The following is a 23,429-nucleotide window of genomic DNA, read 5'->3' as shown; positions in this document are numbered from 1 at the left end:
TATTATTATTGTGTCTGTAGACTTAAATGTTTGTGAACCCCAGTTAACTACAATGTCCTTATTTGGGTTTTTCTTGTTCTCCTAGTTACGTTTGCAATATTCACGTAATGTCCACTTATTTTTGCATTGTGAAGCAGTTCGTTGCTTTTCAATATTCTCAACTCTTAGAACTACTTTTTTTACATGTTCTGTTCAATCCTGTTTCGAGTAGTAGCCTCTTCCTACCTTTTCTGGATTATTCTATGCCCAATCCACCTAGTACCCTTATTTTGATACAGTAGAAGCCTGCTCTAGCAAGCACGGCATATAGCGAGAACTCTGTTGTAATGACAGTTCCTTTTTTTTCTATCCCACGAAAATTCCTGTATTAAACTGTGTATTATCCTGCGATTATATTGAACGCTATCAGTCATTCTCGGTAGAGTTTTCTTGCTCACTAGTGAGCTCTCGTCGACATTCGAACTTAAAGGTGGTACCAGTATAGTAGGTCCGTTATTGGCGATGTAAGAGTTTTCGCGGTATCCAAAAGACCTCTATAGCATGCCTGAGAAGATAGATTTCTTTATAGTAGTGGCTTCAGGCCATTCCTTTTCTGTTCAATTTCTAATCACTCACAAGAGTTAATTTTGGTTATTACCCTAATGCTGTTTTACGTACATTTGATTCTTTATCTTTGAAGATTTAGTGAATATAAACAAATGTTTATTTTGTGGCTTAACACTTAGCACTCCTTTTTCTTTCTTTCTTTCTTTCTTTCTTTCTTTCTTTCTTTCTTTCTTTCTTGAACACACTTCCATCTCCAGCTCCATTTAAAAAACTGCTTACAGAGGGGAAAGTGCCTGCACAAACATATGGGCAGCATATCGACAGTGCGTGAGCAATACCACTTATCCCACAATGCTCTTTCTATCCATTATTTTCCTTAAGACTGGTCACGCATCCCAGTCACACATGGATGTGCAGTCCGTTAGAACAATGTTCATTACGTTCATTTTCCTGTGCCAATATATAAAGGAAAATGAACTCCATCATACCATACTGTAGGAACGAATCTTAATGAAATATTTACCCACTCCTAGAGTATACTGTATTTTCTCACGTAATTAACACACTTTTGACAAAAAAAATACCGGTGAAAACTTTTCTTGCACAAGTTATTTAACCCATTCCTATACAATGATGGGTACAGCCGTCAAGAGTTCCACATTCATTAACATGCAATGACGGGTACAACCGTCCCCATGTACTCAAGTCAAAAATACGTCTGTCTGACTACCGGCAATTGTGATGATGTACTTTAGAACGTTCGTAGATAGTTCTAGCGGGTTTACGTACCGGTGTTAATATCCGAAGGCTATTTTGTCGATGTTTATTTTGCTTCTAAATTTGGTCATCATGTTCATGAAATGAATGCTACCACGGAGCAAGATGTCATGTAAACATCGCGAGGAGGAAGAGGAAAGAATTCTGCAATTTCCGCTTGAAAGTGGTGAAGATATCTCAGGATTATCTGATAGTAGTTTTGGCAGTGATGATAGTGCGTCTGAGAACTGTGACTCTGCTCGTGAAAGTGATAGTGAGGATGAAGATAACTTCGTACAAAACCTCTCCGCATCGAACAATTGAAAATGCAGTTTGGCCAGTAATTTTCCGAAAGGTAATGCGTGTGCAGTTGTTCGGGAGCAAAATACTGTAGTCAGGAGGCGTCTGGATGATAATGCTACAGAATATGACGTTGTGAGTCGGTTCCTTACAGACACTTTTTGGGAGGGAATTTGCAAGGATACCAGTGCATATGCAAATAAAATTCGGGAAGTTGTCACCCTTCCTGATTACTCCACTGTAAGAGGTCCATCTCAAGGTAGAACACCAATTAGACTACAGGGATGGCACTGAGGTTGTTTTCCTGAAACGATTGCTCCTACAGCAAGTAAATCAGCCACATCAAGGAGACAATATGACCTTAAGTGAAATAAACATGAACTAATTAAAGTATAATTCATGTAATGCCATAAAGATGAGAGAGAGAGAGAGAGAGAGAGAGAGAGAGAGAGAGAGAGAGAGAGAGAGAGAGAGAGAGAGAGAGAGAGAGAGAGAGAGAGAGAGAGAGAGAGAGAGAGAGAGAGAGAGAGAGAGAGAGAGAGAGAGAGAGAGAGAGAGAGAGAGAGAGAGAGAGAGAGAGAGAGAGAGAGAGAGAGAGAGAGAGAGAGAGAGAGAGAGAGAGAGAGAGAGAGAGAGAGAGAGAGAGAGAGAGAGAGAGAGAGAGAGAGAGAGAGAGAGAGAGAGAGAGAGAGACACTCTCTCTCTGTCGAACGCAAGAAGGGGCAGGCATCAAAGGAGGGACTCTGCTAATTTCTCCAAACCGTTCGTATCCAATATTGTACGAGTGACATGTCCATCCATCCTTTTTTATTTTTATATTTATTTATTTTTATATGAAGGTGGATCCGTCGCAGAAACTTCGCTTTAGGCATTGTTTGTTATTTTAGAACAACGTAAGGTGCAAGCTTTCTGCCATCAGCTGCTAGAGCAAGGATTGCAGTAAATAGTTGTTTGCTTCCGGTAGTGTGTACGATAACGCTCGATGTCTCTTTCTTATCGATTATTCGACTTTGTAGCATATGGAAACTGATTGGCGACTGACCTGCGGTCCCTATTTGGCAGATCAAATATTCCTTCACTTTAGCTTCTCAGTCACAAAGCGATGAAAATCAATTACTTTTTGGTTGAAATCGTTCAGCATTTTTTTTGGCATAATGTTGTTCTTCATTGAAGAGAAAGTTCATTTCCCTTGATGTAATTAAATCATCCAGCCGCGGATAATCTTCAAATCCGAGATTGATTCCATGTGCAGAGTCTATTTTTCGTTCTTTACAATACAGTGTTTTGTGAGAAATGGCACATCCAATGCTGTGTAACGAAATCATATCTACTTGCGGAAACCGGTTTTTGGTCCGCAAAATGCTTTGCAAGAGACATTGGTCGCATGAAGTGCACTTCTTTGTTACCGCGGTAGCGCACGTTGCATTCGGACACTGAATACTTGCGGCCCGCTTCCCTATTCCCGTATGTTTATCACCGCGAATTTATATGATGCATTATTACTCGAATACTTGGTCACTGTGGACAGTTTTGAGTTCATCCCATACCTGAGACACTCGTAAAATATTTTTGTACCAGACGGGAATAGAGTGTCGCTAGTCACTTCTGGGCTGTTTCTCTCACTTAACTAGTGGAGTGGTATTTCCTACCAGCTAATAACAGCATGTTGCCCTATATTTGGAATGCCTACCTTTGCAATAGGAAGGCTGCTACTTGAGTAGTTGACATCTTTATTTCGAAACTCACCCGAAGCTGCGGGATGGATGTTGGAAGAAGTGAGTGTGTCAAATACGTGCTCATTTCTTTTTCTCCTCTTTGGACCCTAAAATATTGGGATGCGTAAATTATGCAAGGGTGTTAATTATGCAAGTAATACAATAAATACTCCGGTGCAATGTTCAGCATTTTTAACTCGGAAATTATCTGTCACATTTTCATCGGTATTTGAGCTTTGTGTGAAACTTCCTAAAACACTCGCCAAGATGTAATCAAAGTTTTTTTTTTTACATGCCTTAACCCATTCAACGTCAAACCCGTATATATATATATATATATATATATATATATATACACACACATACATACGTTACTGAACGCCGTGCCTCGTTCGCCAAACTCGTATATATGTTTGGTGCAGTGTGTACTACTCCACCAATCTCCTATATGAACGGGATATAGTGTCATGCTTTAATTCAGTGGAATTTCTGTGCTGCAGATATACCACTCCATTCCGCGTGTTTTGAAAGCGATCTGGTACTATTTCAGCTTCGTTAGAGTGGAACATCTTTCCCGCTAAGGTGTAGCCATCATGGTGTCTTGGAAGTATACATTCATCTCTTGTTGACGAAGAAATTGAATGTTTCCTCATAAATGGTGATTCTGGAGAGCTAAATTTATATACTGAAGATAGAGAATATATAGGGGGCGATATTGAACTACAAGAAAGTGCGAGACAAAGTAGTAACGATGAATCTCATGCGGAATTGTCACCCCTCCACAGATAAATGCTTTTCCCCCAAATTTTAATGATTTTGATCAATACCAGTTCTTGGATCAACAATTTTATATTTTAGTAATAATATCACTGAGCGGAGTCGCCGTGTGTGTGTTAACATGCTACGGCTATTGAGCCAAGCTCTGCATTCGGCAGGCGGTAGGGTTTGAACCCCACCATCAGTTGTCCTGAGAGAGATTTTTTTTGGTTGTGGGGCAGTTCCTAGGCCACAGCTGATTCCTTCCCCTTGCTTACCCAGTTTCATTCACCATCATTCAATTCATATGCATTACCTTCTCAACTGAGGTTTGCATCAGGAAGGGCATCCGGCCGTAAAAATATGCTGTAAAATATAATCTCACTTCTTCCCCGACCCTGCATTGGGCTCAGGGGACAATATGCATTCCATTAATAGTATCATAAACCTTTATCTGTAAAAGTGGTTCGTCCTTGAAAAAAAAAAAAAAAAAACCTGGCCCAGAGGGTTCGCGTGGTCGTCAAACCTCGGCAGTGAAAAGGTTAAAGAACAACACTGTCTCAGGTCGTTGTCCCTTCATTTTATATTCACTGCGGACTGCATTATTTCTCCACTTTGGATTTGAATAAATGAGGTATCTACGGCCATTTAGACCATTTAGGGGCATAACCTTCTGAATGTTTACATTGGTATATCTGTTAGTTTCACACACACAGTTTCCATCAGTAACTTGTCATTCATGAATAACAGAAAAGAATAAAGTTCATTCTTATCATTAGTCCTGTGGTTTATAACCAGATGTACATATGAATGGGATTCTTTTGAATTTTAACCCTTATCCCTCGTCTGTCAGGCAAGACCTGTCATTACCTTTTATCATTTTATCGCCCACCGCTCTGCCGTCTCTTAGCCAATAAAATACATGATGCTATATTATACTGTTATCTTTTGGTTCAGCGTGGAACTTTGTAGAATCCAGATACTATTTGACAGTCGGTGAAAAATCAATCATTTAGATGGCAGTGTAGCCGTCAGCTGTCAACTCATGCAAATGAAAGCTTGAGTGGTAGTAAACAAACATGGTCGCCATGTGCTCTTCTAGTCATATATAGTTTACTGTTCGATGTTGTATATGTCAGGTAACACACAAAACCACAGTATTACCGAGCTCGATAGCTGCAGTCGCTTAAGTGCGGCCAGTATCCAGTATTCGGGAGATAGCAGGTTCGAACCCCACTGTCGGCAGCCCTGAAGATGGTTTTCCGTGGTTTCCCATTTTCACACCAGGCAAATGCTGGGGCTGTACCTTAATTAAGGCCACGGCCGCTTCCTACCCACTCCCAGCCCTTCCCTGTCCCATCGTCGCCATAAGACCTATCTGTGTCGGTGCGACGTAAAGCAAAAAAAAAAAAAAACCACAGTATTTTCACACCTCTACTCCTGTTTTGTACCCTAATGAATATATCTAGTAGCATTTGACGATGCCTAAAAGTAAACTGGTGATGGTCGTCTTGTGTACCGTAACCCAACATGCGCCTGATGCTGACACAATTATAAATCAACAGTTCCCAGTTTCAAGAAATCGCTGTTTACAGCGGTTTCAGTCTACAAACTACCTTGATGTATGAAAACAGAGTTTGAATACAGTTTTTCAATTGCTTTTTACCGATGATTTCTTCAGTGAAATTATTAACGAAACCAATCGGTATGCAATAATAATAATAATAATAATAATAATAAAAATGAAAAATAAAACTTGTACATATTGCTTTTATTTGCTTCAGTATAGCTTACTGTAAACATGTATGGCCTAAATACATCATTTAAAAGCAAGCGTAGTAGACAACACAGAGAACTATAATTTGAGGGGTGAGGGTTAATTCTGAGTCGCTGTATTCCTTCCAGCCGCCAATAAAGGTACCAACACTGGTATTTCATATAATTTCCTCATTATTGGGGTCTTCATCACTGAATTCACTAACTTAATCTAATTCCACAATATCTTCATCACCACTTAATTAAAAATCGCTCCCGTTATTGTTCAAATCAACATCTTTTTCATCTAACAGTCTTGCTACTTCTCATGCTCCTTGGACGTCATCTTGCTAAACATCATCTGTTTACAAACTTGCATGTTCTTCAAAGAACCCTCCACAGACCCCGAGTTCAAGGAGATTGTAGCAGTACATGGCTTCAAATTGTCATTGACAGATGGCAGTACATTACTGTATCTGTGATTGATGCATGTGTAACACAACAAAGGAGTTACACAGAGAAGAATGCCCAACATAGGATCTGTGCAGGATAATTTCGCTGTCTGGTCTGCGGTGTGAGTTCCAATAATTGTTTGGATTCAGTTATATATTGTGCAATTTGCATAATTTGGTTCAATTACAGACCATTACACGAACAAACACCTCGCGAAAGTCAAGACTTCCAAATAATTAGGCAAAGAGCTGGTGCTTGGGACATAAGTGGAATTCGTATTCTTGTCTGAAGTGGAATTCGTATTCTTGTCTGGCGTGCAGGCGTGGTTGCTGAATTCGAACTGCAGAGATAATGCTGATACATTTGAGTTACTAAATTTTTAGTCTTTTAACAGAGTAAAATTGTTATATTTAGTTTTATGTCGTTGCCAATAACCACAGGCTGTAAACACCCTATTTTAAATAGCATAAGTCTTTTGTTATAAGCCACTGATCATCAGTTCAGTATAAACATAATTTTGTTTCTATTAAAAAGTCAGTTGATGCAATCAAGGATGCTGTATCGTAATTTGGACTTCCCGTTAATGAACATTTACCTAGTTTATAATAGGCCTATTTCTAGAACTGCAAGAATTTCCTTGAAGTTGCATGCAATACATTCTGTAATAAACTAGTAATTAAAAACTTGCCCTTGATGGTCATTCTTGTTTTGTAGCCCATGTTGCCAGTGACGGCAGCATGTGTTACGTGCGGTCTCGACGGTTGGGGCCAGCAGCCTGTTATTCCCATTCAGAAAATGAACCGCGAAGTGCCAAGCTCCCTCATGGAGTGCAGTGTCTGTTACGAGATCATTCACCCGGACTGTATGGCGAAGCAATGTCCGGACTCTGAAGGTGTGGTGAACGAGGACCTGCCGAACAGTTGGGAGTGCCCTAAGTGCTGTAAGGATGGCAAGAATGTTGAGTACCGGGTAAGTTGCATTATTTACTTCTTTATTATTAAATCACTGCGACTAGAATTGGTGCAAGCTAAATATTAAGTGAGGGTTCTCAACTTTGGCTATCTGACACAAATTCAATTTCAATATATATATAAATTTAAAAATTTTTTTTTTTTTTTTTGAAGGTATGAAACTTAGTATTCTGTAAGTTTTGTACATTACTGGATAGAGTTCAACAGAAATAGAGTAGAACACCCAGCAAATGTGACCTCAAACTTCATGGAGAGGAAATTGAATGTGTAGAAAGTTTCAGCTATCTTGGAAGTATTGTATCAAACAAGGGGAGTGCTAAATTGGAAATCCAGAACAGAGTGACAAAAGGTTTCACATTCTCTCAGGTACAAAATCTGCTGTGGGACAAAGCAGTTCCCGTAAAAGCCAAACAAACAATATTCAAATCTTACCTCCTGCCAATGATGCCAGGGGTTGGGGACCTGTGTGTTATTGAAGAGACACATCAGCAAACTGCAAGCTTGTGAAATGAAATGTTTACGATCTGCTATGCAGAAAACAAGAAGAGTCAGAATTAGAAATTAGTGCATTAGAAATGACATGCAAGTGACCTCTATGATGGAAGAAAGACTACGCACTGCACAGTTGAAATGGTTTGGGCATGTGCAAAGCATGGAAGAGACTAGAACCCCCAGACAATGCTTGGAAATGGCAGTACCTGGAAGGAGACCTGTTGGACATCCTAGAAGAAGGTGGCTGGACATAATAAATGCAGACCTTATCGAGAAAGGAACAACACTGCAGGATGTGAAGGGAGAGGAACTCCATAATGACAGGAACCGATGGAGGCATATTGTCCACAAAAGTCCTACCCGGCCTGCTCGAAGGATACCCAGATGATGATCATTTCATCAAAATATTGCAATATCACCAGCAGTTGGGTCTGCAACGTAATCATAGGCTGTCGATGGCAGGTTGATAGGACATATTGGCAATTATTCTAAGGTGCTGCCCGTACGACGTGGCCAAACCATCGTGGTCGCCCTTCTCGCATCTAATATTGAGTGGGGGTGATACCAAACTGCTGCCTGTTTCGCATGTGATCCTGGAAGTAAACATGATGCGCATTTCCATTGAGGTCGACTTTTATTAATTTTCGTCGCGGGCCAGTATTCCGTGCCATATAATGCCACTGGTTGTACAACATTTCAGTAGATCTTCGACTTCAGAATATCTAAAGTAAATCAAAAGCTGGAAATTGGCAGTTTGGAATGCACACAGAGTAATATAATCACAGATTAGTGCGGGCAGAGAAACATAACTGGTCAAAGACGATCTGCACGCCTTTGTGCCCTAGTTTTCACATAGTTGAGCTTTCTCCTTATTATTCGGTGATAAATTATCCCTTGCTTCCTTTTTTGACAAGATCCATGCAGACGGTCCACACAGTGAGGGTTGAAGTCCGCTCTCCCGACGGAATATTGGAGGCATGAAATGAACTCGTCATGGGCTGAGAAGAGAAGGATGTAGAAGAACTGGGGTTAATGAGGAGCGAGCCGGTCTGTGCGAATATAGCAGTGTTTGAAGATGTTGAGATTGTCATTTCACCTTTTGCTCCCTTGTGTCATCTCATCGTTATCTTTGTAATCTGATATAAGATCACAATAAAATTATGCAATGGTTCCATCTTCTCAATAGATGTAAACTGAGTAATGTAAGGTTACATCACTAGTTGATCATAAACGGTACCGGTTTCAACCCCAAATTCTGGGTCATCATCAGCCGATCACTTGTAATTCTTATCTTTCAATGAACTTGCTAACTTGCTAACCAAGCAAAACTAAAGCCTTCTATTATATGGGCTTAAGTGATTAGCTGATGATGACCCTGAATTTGGGGTTGAAATCAGTACCGTTCATAATGTAACCTTACATTACTAAGTTTACATGTATTGAAAAGATGGAACCATTACATAATTTCGAAAAGGTGGAACCATTACATAATTTTTTGATCTCAGTTCAATACGGACCATTATGAAATTCTTATCTTTCAATCTTTGAATACACTAGGTATAGGATATCCTAATTGCATAAGCTAATTGTAGCAGCAATGAAATTGCTTCTTGTTTGCTCAATATTTTAATTTTAGAAGTTTTCTAGAAGAAAAATGTGTCATAAGTCAGAATAAAAAACAGGGTAACTAAGAGCGAAGCAAAAAGGAAGATCATTATGTTGTATTACAATGCAATTATATTTCCACTGTTCATGTATGGATTTAAGAGCTGGATACTGAAACAGGCAGACAAAAGGAAGATCGACGCTTTTGAGCTCTGACGTTAGCAAAGACTGTTATGAATACCATGGACTGCAAAAATCACCAATAAGGCAGTTTTAGAGTGCATCAAGCCCTGTATGTCTTTGGTTGGTAAGATTATGAAGCCGAGACTAGCATACTTTGACCACATTACGTGATCATATGCATTGGAAAAAACAATCGTGCTAGGAATGATCAGCGGTACGTCGCCAGAGAACTTGTTGGTTAGACACCATTAAAACCGACACCACCCTTGCCATATAAGAACTAAAGGAGGCAGTGTGGAACAGGACAGAGCGCTAATTCATAGAATCGCCGATGGTCGCATTCGACTGAACGGATGACATCATCATTACAATACTTGATAAATTATACTAAGGCCCATGAGAGATGGAGTCTGACGTTTAGTGATGCCAGCGAGAAAAAATTGACTAACGCTGCTCGAAACTGGTCCGTTGCTATGGCATCAATAAGAGCAATGCCACATTTAAGGAAGCTATCGCCACATGGGTTGGCTTGCTCTCGGTCACACTTATATTTTGTTTTTCTGAAAATCATTTTCCTTGTTTGTTCAGTTTTTTGTAAGTTAATCAGAGGTAGTCGTACAGTTCTATTCTGTATTTAACCTGTTCAATTGTTGAGGTTGTTGTCAGAAACTGATGTTTTTATTAGTGATTATGAAATCTCCTTTATCGGCAATGACATGTTCTGTCTTAAATGTTGGAATTATTAGCACGAGCTTTGGAGCTGGTCACAGTTTATTGAATTGCATAAGGCCTACGTGTTTTATTAAATACTCTGCCTCTGTGAAAGGGTGATATTTCCGCAGACGGAAGTAATTATGACAAAGCAGCGTACTTCGTAGTTGCTGCTTTTGCCGCTCAAATGTCAAACTCCCAACTCTCGTGGGCCCAACTATAGTGATATTTATAAGCTTAAGGAAATGACAGAAGAGCAAGCATAAAGCATGCATGTATTTCATTCATTCATTCCAGTAACAGCCGGAATATGCTATTTGATATTCTCCAGGAAGTGACTATGGCAAGCACTTTTGAAAATATTCATGGATCTTGATGTTCTGGTGTCTTCTGGGAGAGAGTTCCATAATTTAGAGCTAACGACAGTGAAAGAATGACTGTACGAAGCAGTTTGATATAAAGGAATAGTGGGGGTGGTAGTTGAAGGAAAACGTGTATTGCAGTTATAATATGATGAAACCTGGATGCCAAGTTTGCTGGTGTCGAAGTGGTTAACAGTTTATATACTTGTGTGATGATACGTAGGTTCCTTCCCCCTTCACCCCCTGTGGCTTGTGGACGTAGACTAAACATACACCCATGGTTTCCCCTGCCTGTCCTAAGAGGCGACTAAAATAGGCGACCAAGGGATGATTGTATTGGAATTATGAAACTACTTTTAATTAGTACCACCACACAGGGATGGGTCGCCTGTACTTCTGCGTAGTACCACTGTTAGGTACATGTAAAGTTTGTGATTAGTAGCAACAGAGTGTGGTTCATTGTGGGTTTACAGTACCTGTGATTAGCACCCACCATGTGAGGAACACCACGGGAATACCGGTGCCCGTGATTACTACACCTAAGTGAGGAACACGATAGGTCTGCGTTACCTGTGCGACGTACAATACTAGCGAGTAATACTATAATGTGTGGAACACAGTGAGTCTACGTTACTCATGATTAGTACCGCTACATGACAAATACCATGGTTCTACTCTACTAGCAATAAGTACGTACTATTATGAGGGGCCATTGACCTGGATTTTGGACCGCTTTAGACAACAAGCATAATTGATTCAGGATTGTGCTTTAGAAGCAGTCCGTTGGTCTGTAATGCTATTCTTTTCATATATTGTTTCTGGGGAGGTGGAACATTGCGGGTCGGATCCACTGATTGTTTTAGATTCATATTCGTCCATTCATTCTTCATCATAAAGTTTTGTATTATGGTCAGTGGATTGAAATGAAGTTTCTTGGGAGTGGACGTAAGTTTCTTGCTCTGTGACAGGGATTTTGTTAAAGTCAAGAAGAGAAAAATAGTAATGAAAGCGTTAATTCCTGATGAACTTGAAAGTGTCATAACATTAGCTAAATTACAACGGCCAGTTGAAGTAATGTTGATGAAGCTAACTTCGTTGATGATAAAACGACTCGACTCGACTCAAGATCTCAAAAGAGCTTCGATGTGCGTGACTTCTGAAGGCCTGGCAATCCTTCTGGACAAGTACTATTTCTGTACTAATGAAAATGGAGATTCCTGGATGAATGAAATGCACAGTAATAACAGTGGAAAAGAAGAGAGATTTTACTGTTGATACCTTACAACCTGTGTATAAAGCATTTTATGAGGATCTGTGTTACGAACAGAATCGTAAAGACTAAAGGAACGATTTTTCATCTCTCCTACCCCCATGGGTCTGATAGCGATGGTGGTTTGGTAAAGGGTCAGGACTGGTAAGGAAAGGTATGACTCCAGCAACGGAATGCAACCTCTTGGCTGTGTGACCCAAACTGCATAGCCAACTCACTCGGTAGGACAAGGGTAAGATGGTGAAAATGTGTTTAGTGAATACTACATACGAGAGTGTGATCGAATTTGAATCCAAATTTACTTTGTGAAAACCTAGTGTGGTTTTAATATGATGTTACACCTTTCCGAACAAAGTAATGGCAATATGCGACCCTTATATGGTTGTTTCAAGATGCACTTATCAAGTTTATGATTGGAGTCTCTAAAATAATGATTTTGTTTAAAAAAAAGTAGTATTTCTCAATAAAGCAGGTGTTTTACAGTAATATTTAGATTAATTTTTATAAGCCATTAATGTTAGTATATATGAAACACATTCTCTTAGTTTTACATCTTTTTACTTGTTAGTGCCTTTTTGATTTCAGTGCTACAGTTGTAGCTAAAACATGTATCTTTTAAACAGTTACTGAATGCATGGTGTGATACTGAATATGGCTTTACTCCATAAGAGTGGCATTAATGATAAGTGATGTAAAATTTTCTCAAATACATGTTATGATCTCTGTTCCAGCCACGACATTTCCGAGCGCGGCAGAAGTCTACAGACATTAGGCGAATGTCGGTGAGCAGCGATACAAGCTCTATGTTAGATTCCAAAGACGGAGTTGCGGTGAAAGCAGAAGGTACGGAAGCGGACAGTGATGTGACTAACGACGGATTCACATCTCTGCCCGGCGACGAAGCACCCTCGAAGAGGCCGAGGCTGGAATCCGATCCAGTATCACTGGAGGTCAGTTGCAGATTGCTGGTTTCTTCTTAAGACTTTGTAGCTCCACAGTGTGTCCAGTGATTTGACAGAACAGGATCCAAGCTGTGATGGATGGCCTTTTAGTTCATCTTGATCAATGCATGCAAGATTTTTTCACATAAAACTAGGTCCGTGTTTTGATTGTTGTAAAATATTTTTAGTAGTGTATGTAAAGCTAAAAGGCTACCACTACACAGCAACACATTTGAGCGGGAAGAATTCCTGTAGAGATTGTTACGTGTATTTACAGAGTTTAATTTGACCTATGTATTGCACTAATTCAATATGGTCTGGTAGTGGTAAGTTTAGAGACCATGTCCAAAAAATCTGGTTAAAGGATAGGAATAAAGCTGAGATTATTTCCTTAAGAAAGATCAAGAGTACTGGGCAAATTCGAAAGAGATCTGTGAAAACAACTGGTCTTCACATGAATTCTGAAAATGTGTGTTGGAAAGGAGATGTTCGTGGAAAACCATATCTGAATGTTCACAAGATATTGAAAGCACGACTTGTTCTTACAGAGTTTAACAAAAAAAGTTAAGCTGGATTCCAAAATTTTAGGTTCAAACCTGGCAGAGGCCGTTGGGTTTTCCGAAGATGGTTAAGAAACATTCCATGTTGGTATTTCTCTGTTGAAGGTTAAGAAACATTCCATGTTGGTATTTCTCTGTTGAATGTTGAAATGTTCAAATTGACACAGAGGCAGCCTAAATGGCTTAAAATGAAAATGCCTGCACATGGTAGTTAGGATGATATTTAAATTTTGTGGAGAAAAACTTTCATGGATCATAATAGTTATTTACTTTTTTAAAATGGTAATCATTGAAGCCAATCAACCGATGAATTCATTCAGGGATGCACTAATGGCAGTTTCCCTATCAGTTGCTTGCCTAGTTTTTTTGTAAGTGATGTTAAATATTGAAAAGGAATCTGTCGTGTTGATCATTGGACGCACACTGCAGTTACTGTATTTTCTAAGTGCTTTTAAGTTACATTTCAGTTGACTTGGAGCTGCCACAGATTTATTAAAATGCATGTTTAATGTTTTCCAGCAAGGCTCTGTCAATATCTTTATTGTGATAGTTTTAGTGCCTATGGTCATACATTACACGCTGAGCAAGCTGTAGTTCATCAAATCTTCTGGCTGGCCAAGTGGAGGATGTTTCTGAGATGGTGGTGGCTGGAACCTGCTGTGTTTCAACTAATCTTTAACATCTTTTAGCTTACTACCATCTTCAGACAGTCCTAAAAATAACCAGATTATGGTCATAAGTTATTTTTAATGATACTGCTGTTTTTAACACAGAATATGTTTATAATTTCTTTTCAGCATTGGGTTTCTCAATCAAAATCTGTCTGAAAAAGTGTATACCAGACTTGCTTCAATAATTTGAAAACTACAAAGCTAGCAAAAGTATAATAACTGGAACGGTGGAAGGTCCCAAGTCTCTTTACCGATAGCTTTCAAGGTTAACTGCTGTGGTAGTGAGAGGCATGCATGTCTGTGTGTGGGATTGTGAAATTCTCAGTATCATAATTTAATGAAGGTTCAAACCTACCGCAGAAGGAAAGGAGTTGAAAGACTAAATCGGAGACTTTGCATTCAACCGGCATATTACACTTTTAAAGTGCAGTTTTAGAGTATTCACTAACGGGCATATTTTAATCATCATTGTAAAAATTGTGTGATACTATTCTTACTGTTTAATTGTAATTAATGTAAATCCTGAAAATTTTATTGGTCATTGATCAGTACATTATTTTATCTATAACATTTCATCACTCCACCATTTCATATGTACATTATCGCATCACATACATGGTTCATTCTTTTAAATTTTATTTCCACAATGTAATTTTGTCTTAGGACTTCGGCAAATCCATAAGTGAATCTTTAGTTAGGCTGATGATGACCCACATAGGGTTGAAACTAGTACCTTGATAACATATTGTAATGTATTTATAGACATTGCAATTATTGTACAGTATTGAGTAGAAACTTTGTAAATTATATTAAATCGGAATGAGTGGAAGATGTTGGAAATTGGGTCGAGCGCCACCTGGTTTGCTCATCACTTGTGTTCCCATTCTGTAGCTGGTCCCATTAATTCTATGTTGTTCTTAACCATCGTATTGTTGTCTTCCTCGGCATCTTTCTTCATTCGTTTAGTACAGCAATAGGAAGAATTGGCTTTCACTTTAGCCCTGGGACTTCCATAATGTGCAATGGCAGTTCCATAAATCCAATTTGATGAAGGAACATAATACATCACTACATCAAAATAGCATTCAACTGGTTAGGTTTTCTACCTCAGCATTTATTGTTGTTTTCCATCAGAACTTGAACAGAATTTATTTTTGTAGCAACTACACTGTCTTTTTGATTGTTGAGAAATTCGAGACAAAACAGTCAAATTGATTAGGAGTGATTTTGGCACCTAGCTGGATAAAAGAAAGGTTTCTTGCAATAAAATGGTTGCCGGTCAAACTGAACAGAGACTTGTTTATAGTACGAAAGGCTAGGTCTCCAGTTGCGGTGACAAACTATTCTGCTGTCTACTGGTTAACTAGATGGTGGCTACATTGTGGAGAAGCATTCTCTTAATCCTAACTTCCTGTGGCCGTTGTGATATAGATAATTTTTGCCCATGATTCCCTGTCATTGACTTAGCTTTATTCGATCGTGTATTGTTCTGGAGAGAAATAACCCATGAGGATATATACCATGGCTCTAGACCTTGTTTACTGTCGGCTACATGGAAGTGTCGGGTAAAAGTAAACTTGTGTCTTTTTCCTGAGGTGGTCCAGCTCTTTTCAGGTATACCGTGAATAGAGATGAGCTCCATGTACAATTTTAACCACATACCAGCTCTCCTGCCATTCTTCAATCGCTGGCAGTATTGAGAATCAAACCTGGGCCACAGAGTATGGCAGCTAATAGTGTTTACTGTTATGCTACAGAGATGGACAGGGTATTAGTTAATTACCAGGACTGAGACACTGATATGCAAGGGTTGGCTAGATTGATTATCAACAAATGCTTTTTTTTTTATTTTTTTTTTTAAGGCACTGTCCTATGTCAGAAGTAAGATGCTCATTTTGATATTTTCCTTTCCTTTCATCATTTGAGTATTGCCAGCATGATCAAATGGAGTGTGTGGTGTAACTGTGGCATTCTGGGAAATATATTTTTGGGCAGGTCTTGTGTTAAATCACAAGGACATAATTGAAAATAAAAGGATTGGAATCTCTGATGGGTGACTGGAGATTATCAGGAAAGTAAGGAAGAGCATTGCTATTTAGTTTCTGAACCTAAGATAGTTAACGATATTGAATAAATACCCCTTCTCAGTAACGAAGGCAAGTCCTAGACTAGCAAAAGACTTGTGCTCTGGGTATGTTATGAATTGGGCAAGTTACCTGCTCTTTTACCATTAGAACCAGTCTAAAATGTTATAGAATAATTGAGATCTCCTTGTTAGACAGCCTGTCTAGCTTCATTAGTAATGGAAAGCAGCAAACAACTGAGAAATAGTCTTGTATAGGAGAATAGGAACATGAGAAGGAACACTTAACCCTTTGGAGTCCATTTATATTTCCACATGTACCCCCTGCAGGTCCAGTTTAAAAGCTTATAAATAAAAGGGAAAAAAAAGGAAAAGAAAAACCAACATATATTTATTTTATACAATGAACACACTGAAAGTAAATGATACAAAATTTCATATTGTCTGTCAGAATATTCGTAGCAATATACATTTACGAACTGTAAAGTGCTTTATGTCACACCGACACAGATAGATGTGATAGCAATTATAAAATTAAGGAAAGATCCACCTGTTCAATACATGTTGTTAATTGATGTAAGTTATATTAACATTGAAACATCATGGGGCTAGTTTTGACCTGCTCAAGGTTATCTTCAGCCAATATGACCACAATTGACAAATTATAAATACACAAAACATACATACATGTAAAATAAACACTTCAAAATTAAAGTCTATGAACTGTTACATAGATACATGGAATAAAATATCTTCATAGTCTTGGCTAGTAAAATTCCAATACAGTTGATTCTGGAGTCGTCTTAGTTGAGAGATTACATCAGGTGTGTACTGGAACAGAAGATGTATGAAGACAGGAGGAGATGGTAAACGCTTGTACACCACACCCAGGAAATTGTAGTTACGAGATGATGATGATGATGATGATGATGATGATATCATATTTGGCATTTGACAGATACTTAGCCTGATTTTAGGTATAATAAAAATATGGTGTGCAAGAAACTACTTTGGCTAAGGGGACATCATAAAACTGAAACATTAAATCAAAGAAGTCAAGATGATAAGCTGGATATTTATTGTCAGTAAGGATCAAGTTGGACATGACAGGTGTCTGAAAGAAAAGAAAGAAGAAAAAAATTACCCAACACATTAAAAGGGAATCAGATACTTACCGTTGTGTGATACTGTTCTAACTGCACTACTGAATGTGCGTTATGTCCAAGACACAAACGACATTGAAATGGAAACATAGGGCTGGATGGAGAGAGGGGGGAGGGGTAAGGTGGGGTGTGGTCTCAATTAAGGCGGAGCAGGCAGATGTGGAGAAGTGGGATCTTATGGCGACAATGGGATAGGAAAGGGGAGTGGGAAGGAAGCAACCGTGGCCTTGTAAGGCAGACCGTCCGATAAGGGTGGGCGGCATCTGCCATGTGTAGATAACTGCGTATTGTTGTGTTGGAGGATAGTGTTTGTGTGTGGTGTGTGAGTTGCAGGGATGTTTGGGACAGCACAAATACTCAGCCCCTGAGCCAATTGGAATTATCCAATGAAGGTTAAAACCCCCCGCCGCGGTGGGGAATCAAACCCTGGACCCTCTGGACCAAAGGCCAGCACGCTAACCATGTAACCATGGAGCCGGAGTACAGTATGGTAGTCTCCACTGCTTAACTGACAGACACAAATGACTGCCATTACATTCTTTTGTATTAATATTGCATAATACGATACCCTTATCCCTTTTCTCTACAGGGTCGAGTATGAAGTGAGATGAATCTTTGTAGCAAGATTTTACGACCAGATGCCCTTCCTGACATCAACCTTGTCAGAGGAGTTAATGAGATGAAACGAATGTGATATAAGAGTAACTTAAACTGACTCTATTTTAATAATATGTAGGCCTAAAAGTCGTGTTCACCATTTATTATTTTTAAATTCAGAAATACTGCCTTCTGCAAAAATAGCCAGTAAAACTCAGAATCCATTCATGAGTTCGTTTAACCCTAGAACTGCTGCAGGTTTAACTGTCAAGTGCTGCAGTTATTTTCCTCAAAACCCACCAAGAAAATTAAGCAATGCCTGTAATCACATATTAATCCTAATAAGTCCATATTATACATCAATAGAAAGCTGAAAGACTGATCTACACAAAGATGACAGAAATAATAAAAACATATTGTTACAATTTCGAACTATCGTAAAGTAAAATTATATTTTTTGAACAAAGGGAATTGTTGAAATATTTTGCTCTAAGAAAGTAATTTCTGATAAATAATTGATTCCTAAAACTTAATATTCTGCAAAACAGAAGTATGTTCTTACGTATTCCCCCCACAGTTCTTCACTTTTCATTTCGAATGCTAAGCAAAACACCGAGCTCGATAGCTGCAGTCGCTTAAGTGCGGCCAGTATCCAGTAATCGGGAGATAGTGGGTTCGAGTCCCACTGTCGGCAGCCCTGAAGATGGTTTTCCGTTGTTTCCCATTTTCACACCAGGCAAATGCCGGGGCTGTACCTTAATTAAGGCCACGGCCGCTTCCGTCCACTTCCTAGACCTTTCCTATCCCATCGTCGCCATAAGGCATATCTGCGTCGGTGCGACGTTAAACAAAATAGAAAAAAAAAAAAAGCTAAGCAAAACTCAATTTATTCTCGAAACGTTTTTTTGAGATTTTTCCATGAATTTCGTAACTACAGATTATCTTAGTTTTCTTAGGTCGGTTAAATTCTTTCCTGTGGTGTGATCAAATTCCTTATAACAACCTAAAAAAATATCAACACTTCACACTTATCCCTTCATTGGCTTCTTCAAATATTGGCGTACTGCCAATAACAACAACATAACCTGCAACGACTTGAACATCATTCCGGATTTTGGAATTTCCGATTACTTCCGAGACACCTTGTACTTCGCTGTTACTTTAGTTACTTTCAGGAATGATTTTCCTCGTCTGAATTAACACCATAATAACTCACTGCCACTACTGTCACTAATTTCTTCAAAAATCAAACGCCTTTTTTTTCAGAATCCTCAACAAAGCAGTCTGCCATTTTGATTCTAAGAACATATCAAAGTACTTTCATTTCTACAGCTAAATAAACCTGTCCGTAAAGTTGCTTGCTTTTCAAAGTCTTTCAAATATGAATATAAAAATATCAGTACTCATCCGGCACCTATACTAATGCCATCTGGTGTCCTGTTATAAATCTACGTCGGAAGAACGACACCGTCTGTCAGAAAGACAATCGCACTTGACGAAACAGTGCACCATCTTCCAGAAAGACGGTCCACAGTTCTAGGGTTAAAGAATTTGGTCAATTGTTTACTTGTACAATTTATAGCTCTTTGTAGCCTAGAAGTCGTGTGTTCCACTGCACAAAATTTGAGGTTATCGCGTATTGGTCCCCCCCGTACTCTTTTTGACTGTAAATGTGGAAAGGAAAAAAGGGAGTCTAATGCGCGAGTAAGTACGGTAATCAGTGTGCATCCCACCATGTTGCTGCAGAATGTAAACATTACTCCAAGTATTTTTATAGATAAGACTTATAAAAAGAAACAAATGAATGATAGTTGTCAGTACTGTACAGAGGAATAGTTATGCTATGTACAAATTCAGGAGAAATTTAACCGTGAAGTTGGATTGGATCAGCTCTGACATAGGACTGAACTGCATCTACACAATGTCAGCAGTGTCCAATATTGGGCTCGCAAAGGTTTAATAAGGAAAACTAAATGACAGGTCATTGTGGGAGCCCATCGTAATAGCAACCTATGTGAAGCATTGAAATATCAGAACAAAGATCAAAGGAGAACCCCTGGAAGCGATGTGCATCTCTTGTGTCTCCAGGGAGGTGTGAGAAGTGGATTGTGGGCGGCAATTCACAGCCCGACCCAGGAGCTCCTTGGATAAGAGTGAGGGAGAAAGAAGTACAGTATGCGCAACTTTTAGTGGTACCTGTTTTTATGGGGGTGAGGAGGGAGCTCTACTGGTTCTGGTAATACTACCAACTGAATGAAAATGAAATCTGAATTGAATTGATAGCATGAATTCTCTTAAATATCGCTTTCACAATCGTCACTGCTATCTGCAGTATTATTAATTACAATCTCGTCCATGGCTATTTCCATGACACCGTCGTGCCTTCAGTATTCCTCTTCCAGTTCTTTCACCTTTCTGCAATACCCCTCCCAATCTGCCGCTGATACTAAATGGAATGCTCCGATGGTCAGTCATCGTAAGTTAACTGCTGACATGTCTCCCGTAATATTGCGTCATTTTATTTTTGCCAATGCAATGGCGTTCAGATCGCAGTTGTATGGGGGAAGATGAAGGTCGACGTGACCTGTTTCACCAGCCGTGACGTCAACAGCATGAATTTTATTAGGAGGCCTGCTTTCCTCCCTGATGTTCAATTCTAACCTATATTATGGCTTTGCTATGTAAACATCAGAACACCAAATGTCTCACGGCAATGCATAATCGATTCAAAGTTTGTGTTTCAACGGTTGCCAGTATGAATCTTGAAGATAAGAGGTCTGCTGATTCAGCACTAGGGAGCCCAGGTATGGCTAAAAGTTGCACGTACTGTAGTTATGTGGAAAGAGGGAACAACACAGTGGAGATAAGCTGATGAAGCGAGGAAGCAGAAACTGCCTCATCAGGGGCTGAGAAAAATGGACATAGAGGAACTGGGATTGTTCAGGAGGGAGCTTAGTGTATGAAAATGTACAGAATGTTCTTGTCCTTAGTCTTCTCTCTGTTGCTCGCTCTTCTTGCACAGACCTGTCATTTAGTTTTGTGTTCCTCTTCATGTTTGTATGCATGACTTAATTGAGAACATGGGGAAAGGATGTTGCAAGTTTTATTTTCTGCTATATTATATGCAACGTTCATCCAGTGTGCAGTGATCCTTAAGTTTTGTTTTATTCCTGTTTCAATTTTTAAAAATATATTTGTTATGGCTGCCAGTTAATCCAGTTATCTAACAGAGTCAAACATAACTGATATATGTATGTGATGCATGTGCATGCAGATGTTGACAAGCCTTGCTATTCAACCCCTTCTAACAGCTGATCTGGTAGGGACATATGTTTCTTTGATTTTCTTTCTTGCTTTTATGTTATTCATTTTGTTGTCCCATCCTCCTCTATAACCCAACAGAGGATACAGTTCTCGTTTGACAATATTCTGTGGAATTTTTAACAAATCTGTATACATCGTTATGGTTATAGACATTTTAGTTGTAGCATAACTTCAGTATAATGGTTGCAACATTACTGCAATACTCGCCTCACACTTGGCCATCATTTGTAATTTAATCCATTCAATGCCAAACCCATTATGTAAGTTTCTGAATGCCGTGCCTCGTCTACCAAACTTGTACATACAGTATATGTTTTGATGCAGTGCCTATTTTGCTGAGCCTATATATGTATGGCATATAGAGTCATGATTTGAATTTCCGTGGAAGTGTTCAAAGAAGTTTGGTATGGGAGATATACCACTCCATTTTGCGTGTTTGAAAGCGATCTGATCTTATTTCGGCTTTGTTGGAGTGAAATATATTTCCCGCTTTCATGTAGCCATTGTGGCACCTCGAAGTATACATTCATCTCTTGTTGATGAAGCAATTGAATGTTTTGTCATAAATATTGGTTCCAAAGAGGAAGTTCTTGAAGAGGAAGATAGAGAATATATTGGATATTGAACTAAAAGAAAGTGTGAAAGTGGTAGTGATGAATCTGATTAGAAATTGTCCTCATCTCCTCAGATAAAGTTTTTGTCTTTCTTCAAAGCTTCATGATTTTGATGGCACCAGTTCTGGAATGACCAGTTTTATGTAATATTTCAGTAATAGCACTACAGGGTGTACTGGCCACGTGTGTGAACATGGTATTGCTGTGAAGCCAAGCTCTGCGTTTGGGAGAGAAGTCGGTTTGAACCCCACCATCGGCTGTCCTAAAAGACTAAAAAGAGCTTTTTCCGGGCTGTCCGGCCGCTCTACTGGACCGATTTCCTTAGTTCCTTTTTGTATTATCTCCGGAATTACCTGCCAGTGAATCAAACGTTGATAGGTCTCAAATTTCAGTCAACTTCGAGTAATCCTAAAATAAAATCACGAAAAGGATCGCTCCAATAATTTCAGGCGAAGGCTTACCCTAGCCCATCACTCCAATAATTGCAGGCGAAGGTTTACCCTAGCCCGTCACTCCAATAATTGCAGGTGAAGGCTTACCCTAGCCCGTAACACATTCTTTACTTAGTGGGCTGCTAAGCGACTAACAGTTTCGTTAATGATCTGATCAATTCTGAAAAATACAGTATATGATTTTCATCCTTAGTAATATGAGTGCATGCAGCCATTTCTACCTGTCAAGCCAGAGAGTATACACTTCCTTTGCTCATGGAAGAATACTGTTCTCTACTAGATACTGTTTGATTCTCTGATTTTTCCCAGCTTCCAAATATACTCAACAGATGGCAGAACGTTCCTAATAATGTACATGCTGCTATGAGAATACGATCCACGTATGCACAGATGGGAAGGCGTGAAGTTGACTAGCCTTCTGTAATATATGACCAGTAATAAAGCGCAGGGACAAACTCTTGAAAAAAATGGATGTCTTCTTACCCCAACCAGTATTCAGTCATAGCCAATTGTACGTTGCACTATCTCGGGCAAGTTCATTTCAAAACGTTAAGATCCAGATACGGCCGTATGGTCAAATCACAGTGAATAGTATTATGAACTACACTACGAATGAATCAATTATTATGTAGCGGTATTAAACGTTCATAAAAGTATTTGAAAAGGACAGGCAAAACAAGAAGAGTTATCCGACCTACTTATAAGGAATGCTGCGGAGCATTACGGGTCCACTTATTATGATTATTATTATTATTATTATTATTATTATTATTATTATTATTATTATTATTATTATTATTATTATTATTATTATTATTATTATTGCACTGACGATAAGGCTCCATCCTCAGTTTAAGTTTGAGTGAAGTGTTAGCTGTGTATGCAAATGCTTTGTAAAAACTTTCACTGTATGTAACTTGTTTGTATTTAGGCAAAATTAAAGAAAACGAGGTATACAAAAGGAGCACAGTTTCACAAGAAATAAAAATATTTACATGGTTTATCGCACTAGTCTCAATTGAAAGGTGTCGTACACCACAACTTCTGCACCTCTCCGAGTTGGTTGTGTAGGTCTTACTTTTTTCTCCATGATCGTCGGGCTTCCGGAAGTGTACTATTTTATGGTGACAGTTCAGTTGAATCCCACTA

General features: G+C 39.0%; 1 protein-coding gene across 1 annotated transcript in view; it reads left to right on the top strand.

The window, feature by feature from the left end:
* The window catches only part of Kdm2 (Lysine demethylase 2), a 205,633-nt gene that overhangs the window by 163,904 nt on the left and 18,300 nt on the right, over positions 1-23,429 (top strand). Inside the window, exons 10-11 of the mRNA XM_067158871.2 lie at positions 6,996-7,250; positions 12,607-12,825. Coding sequence (XP_067014972.2) covers positions 6,996-7,250; positions 12,607-12,825 — 474 coding nt within the window. The remainder of the gene's footprint in view (positions 1-6,995; positions 7,251-12,606; positions 12,826-23,429) is intronic.

The sequence above is a fragment of the Anabrus simplex genome, chromosome X (assembly GCF_040414725.1).
Source record: "Anabrus simplex isolate iqAnaSimp1 chromosome X, ASM4041472v1, whole genome shotgun sequence".
NCBI lineage: Eukaryota > Metazoa > Arthropoda > Insecta > Orthoptera > Tettigoniidae > Anabrus > Anabrus simplex.
The sequence above is the reverse complement of the archived record's forward strand: the minus strand, read 5'-3'. Positions and strand labels throughout refer to the sequence as shown.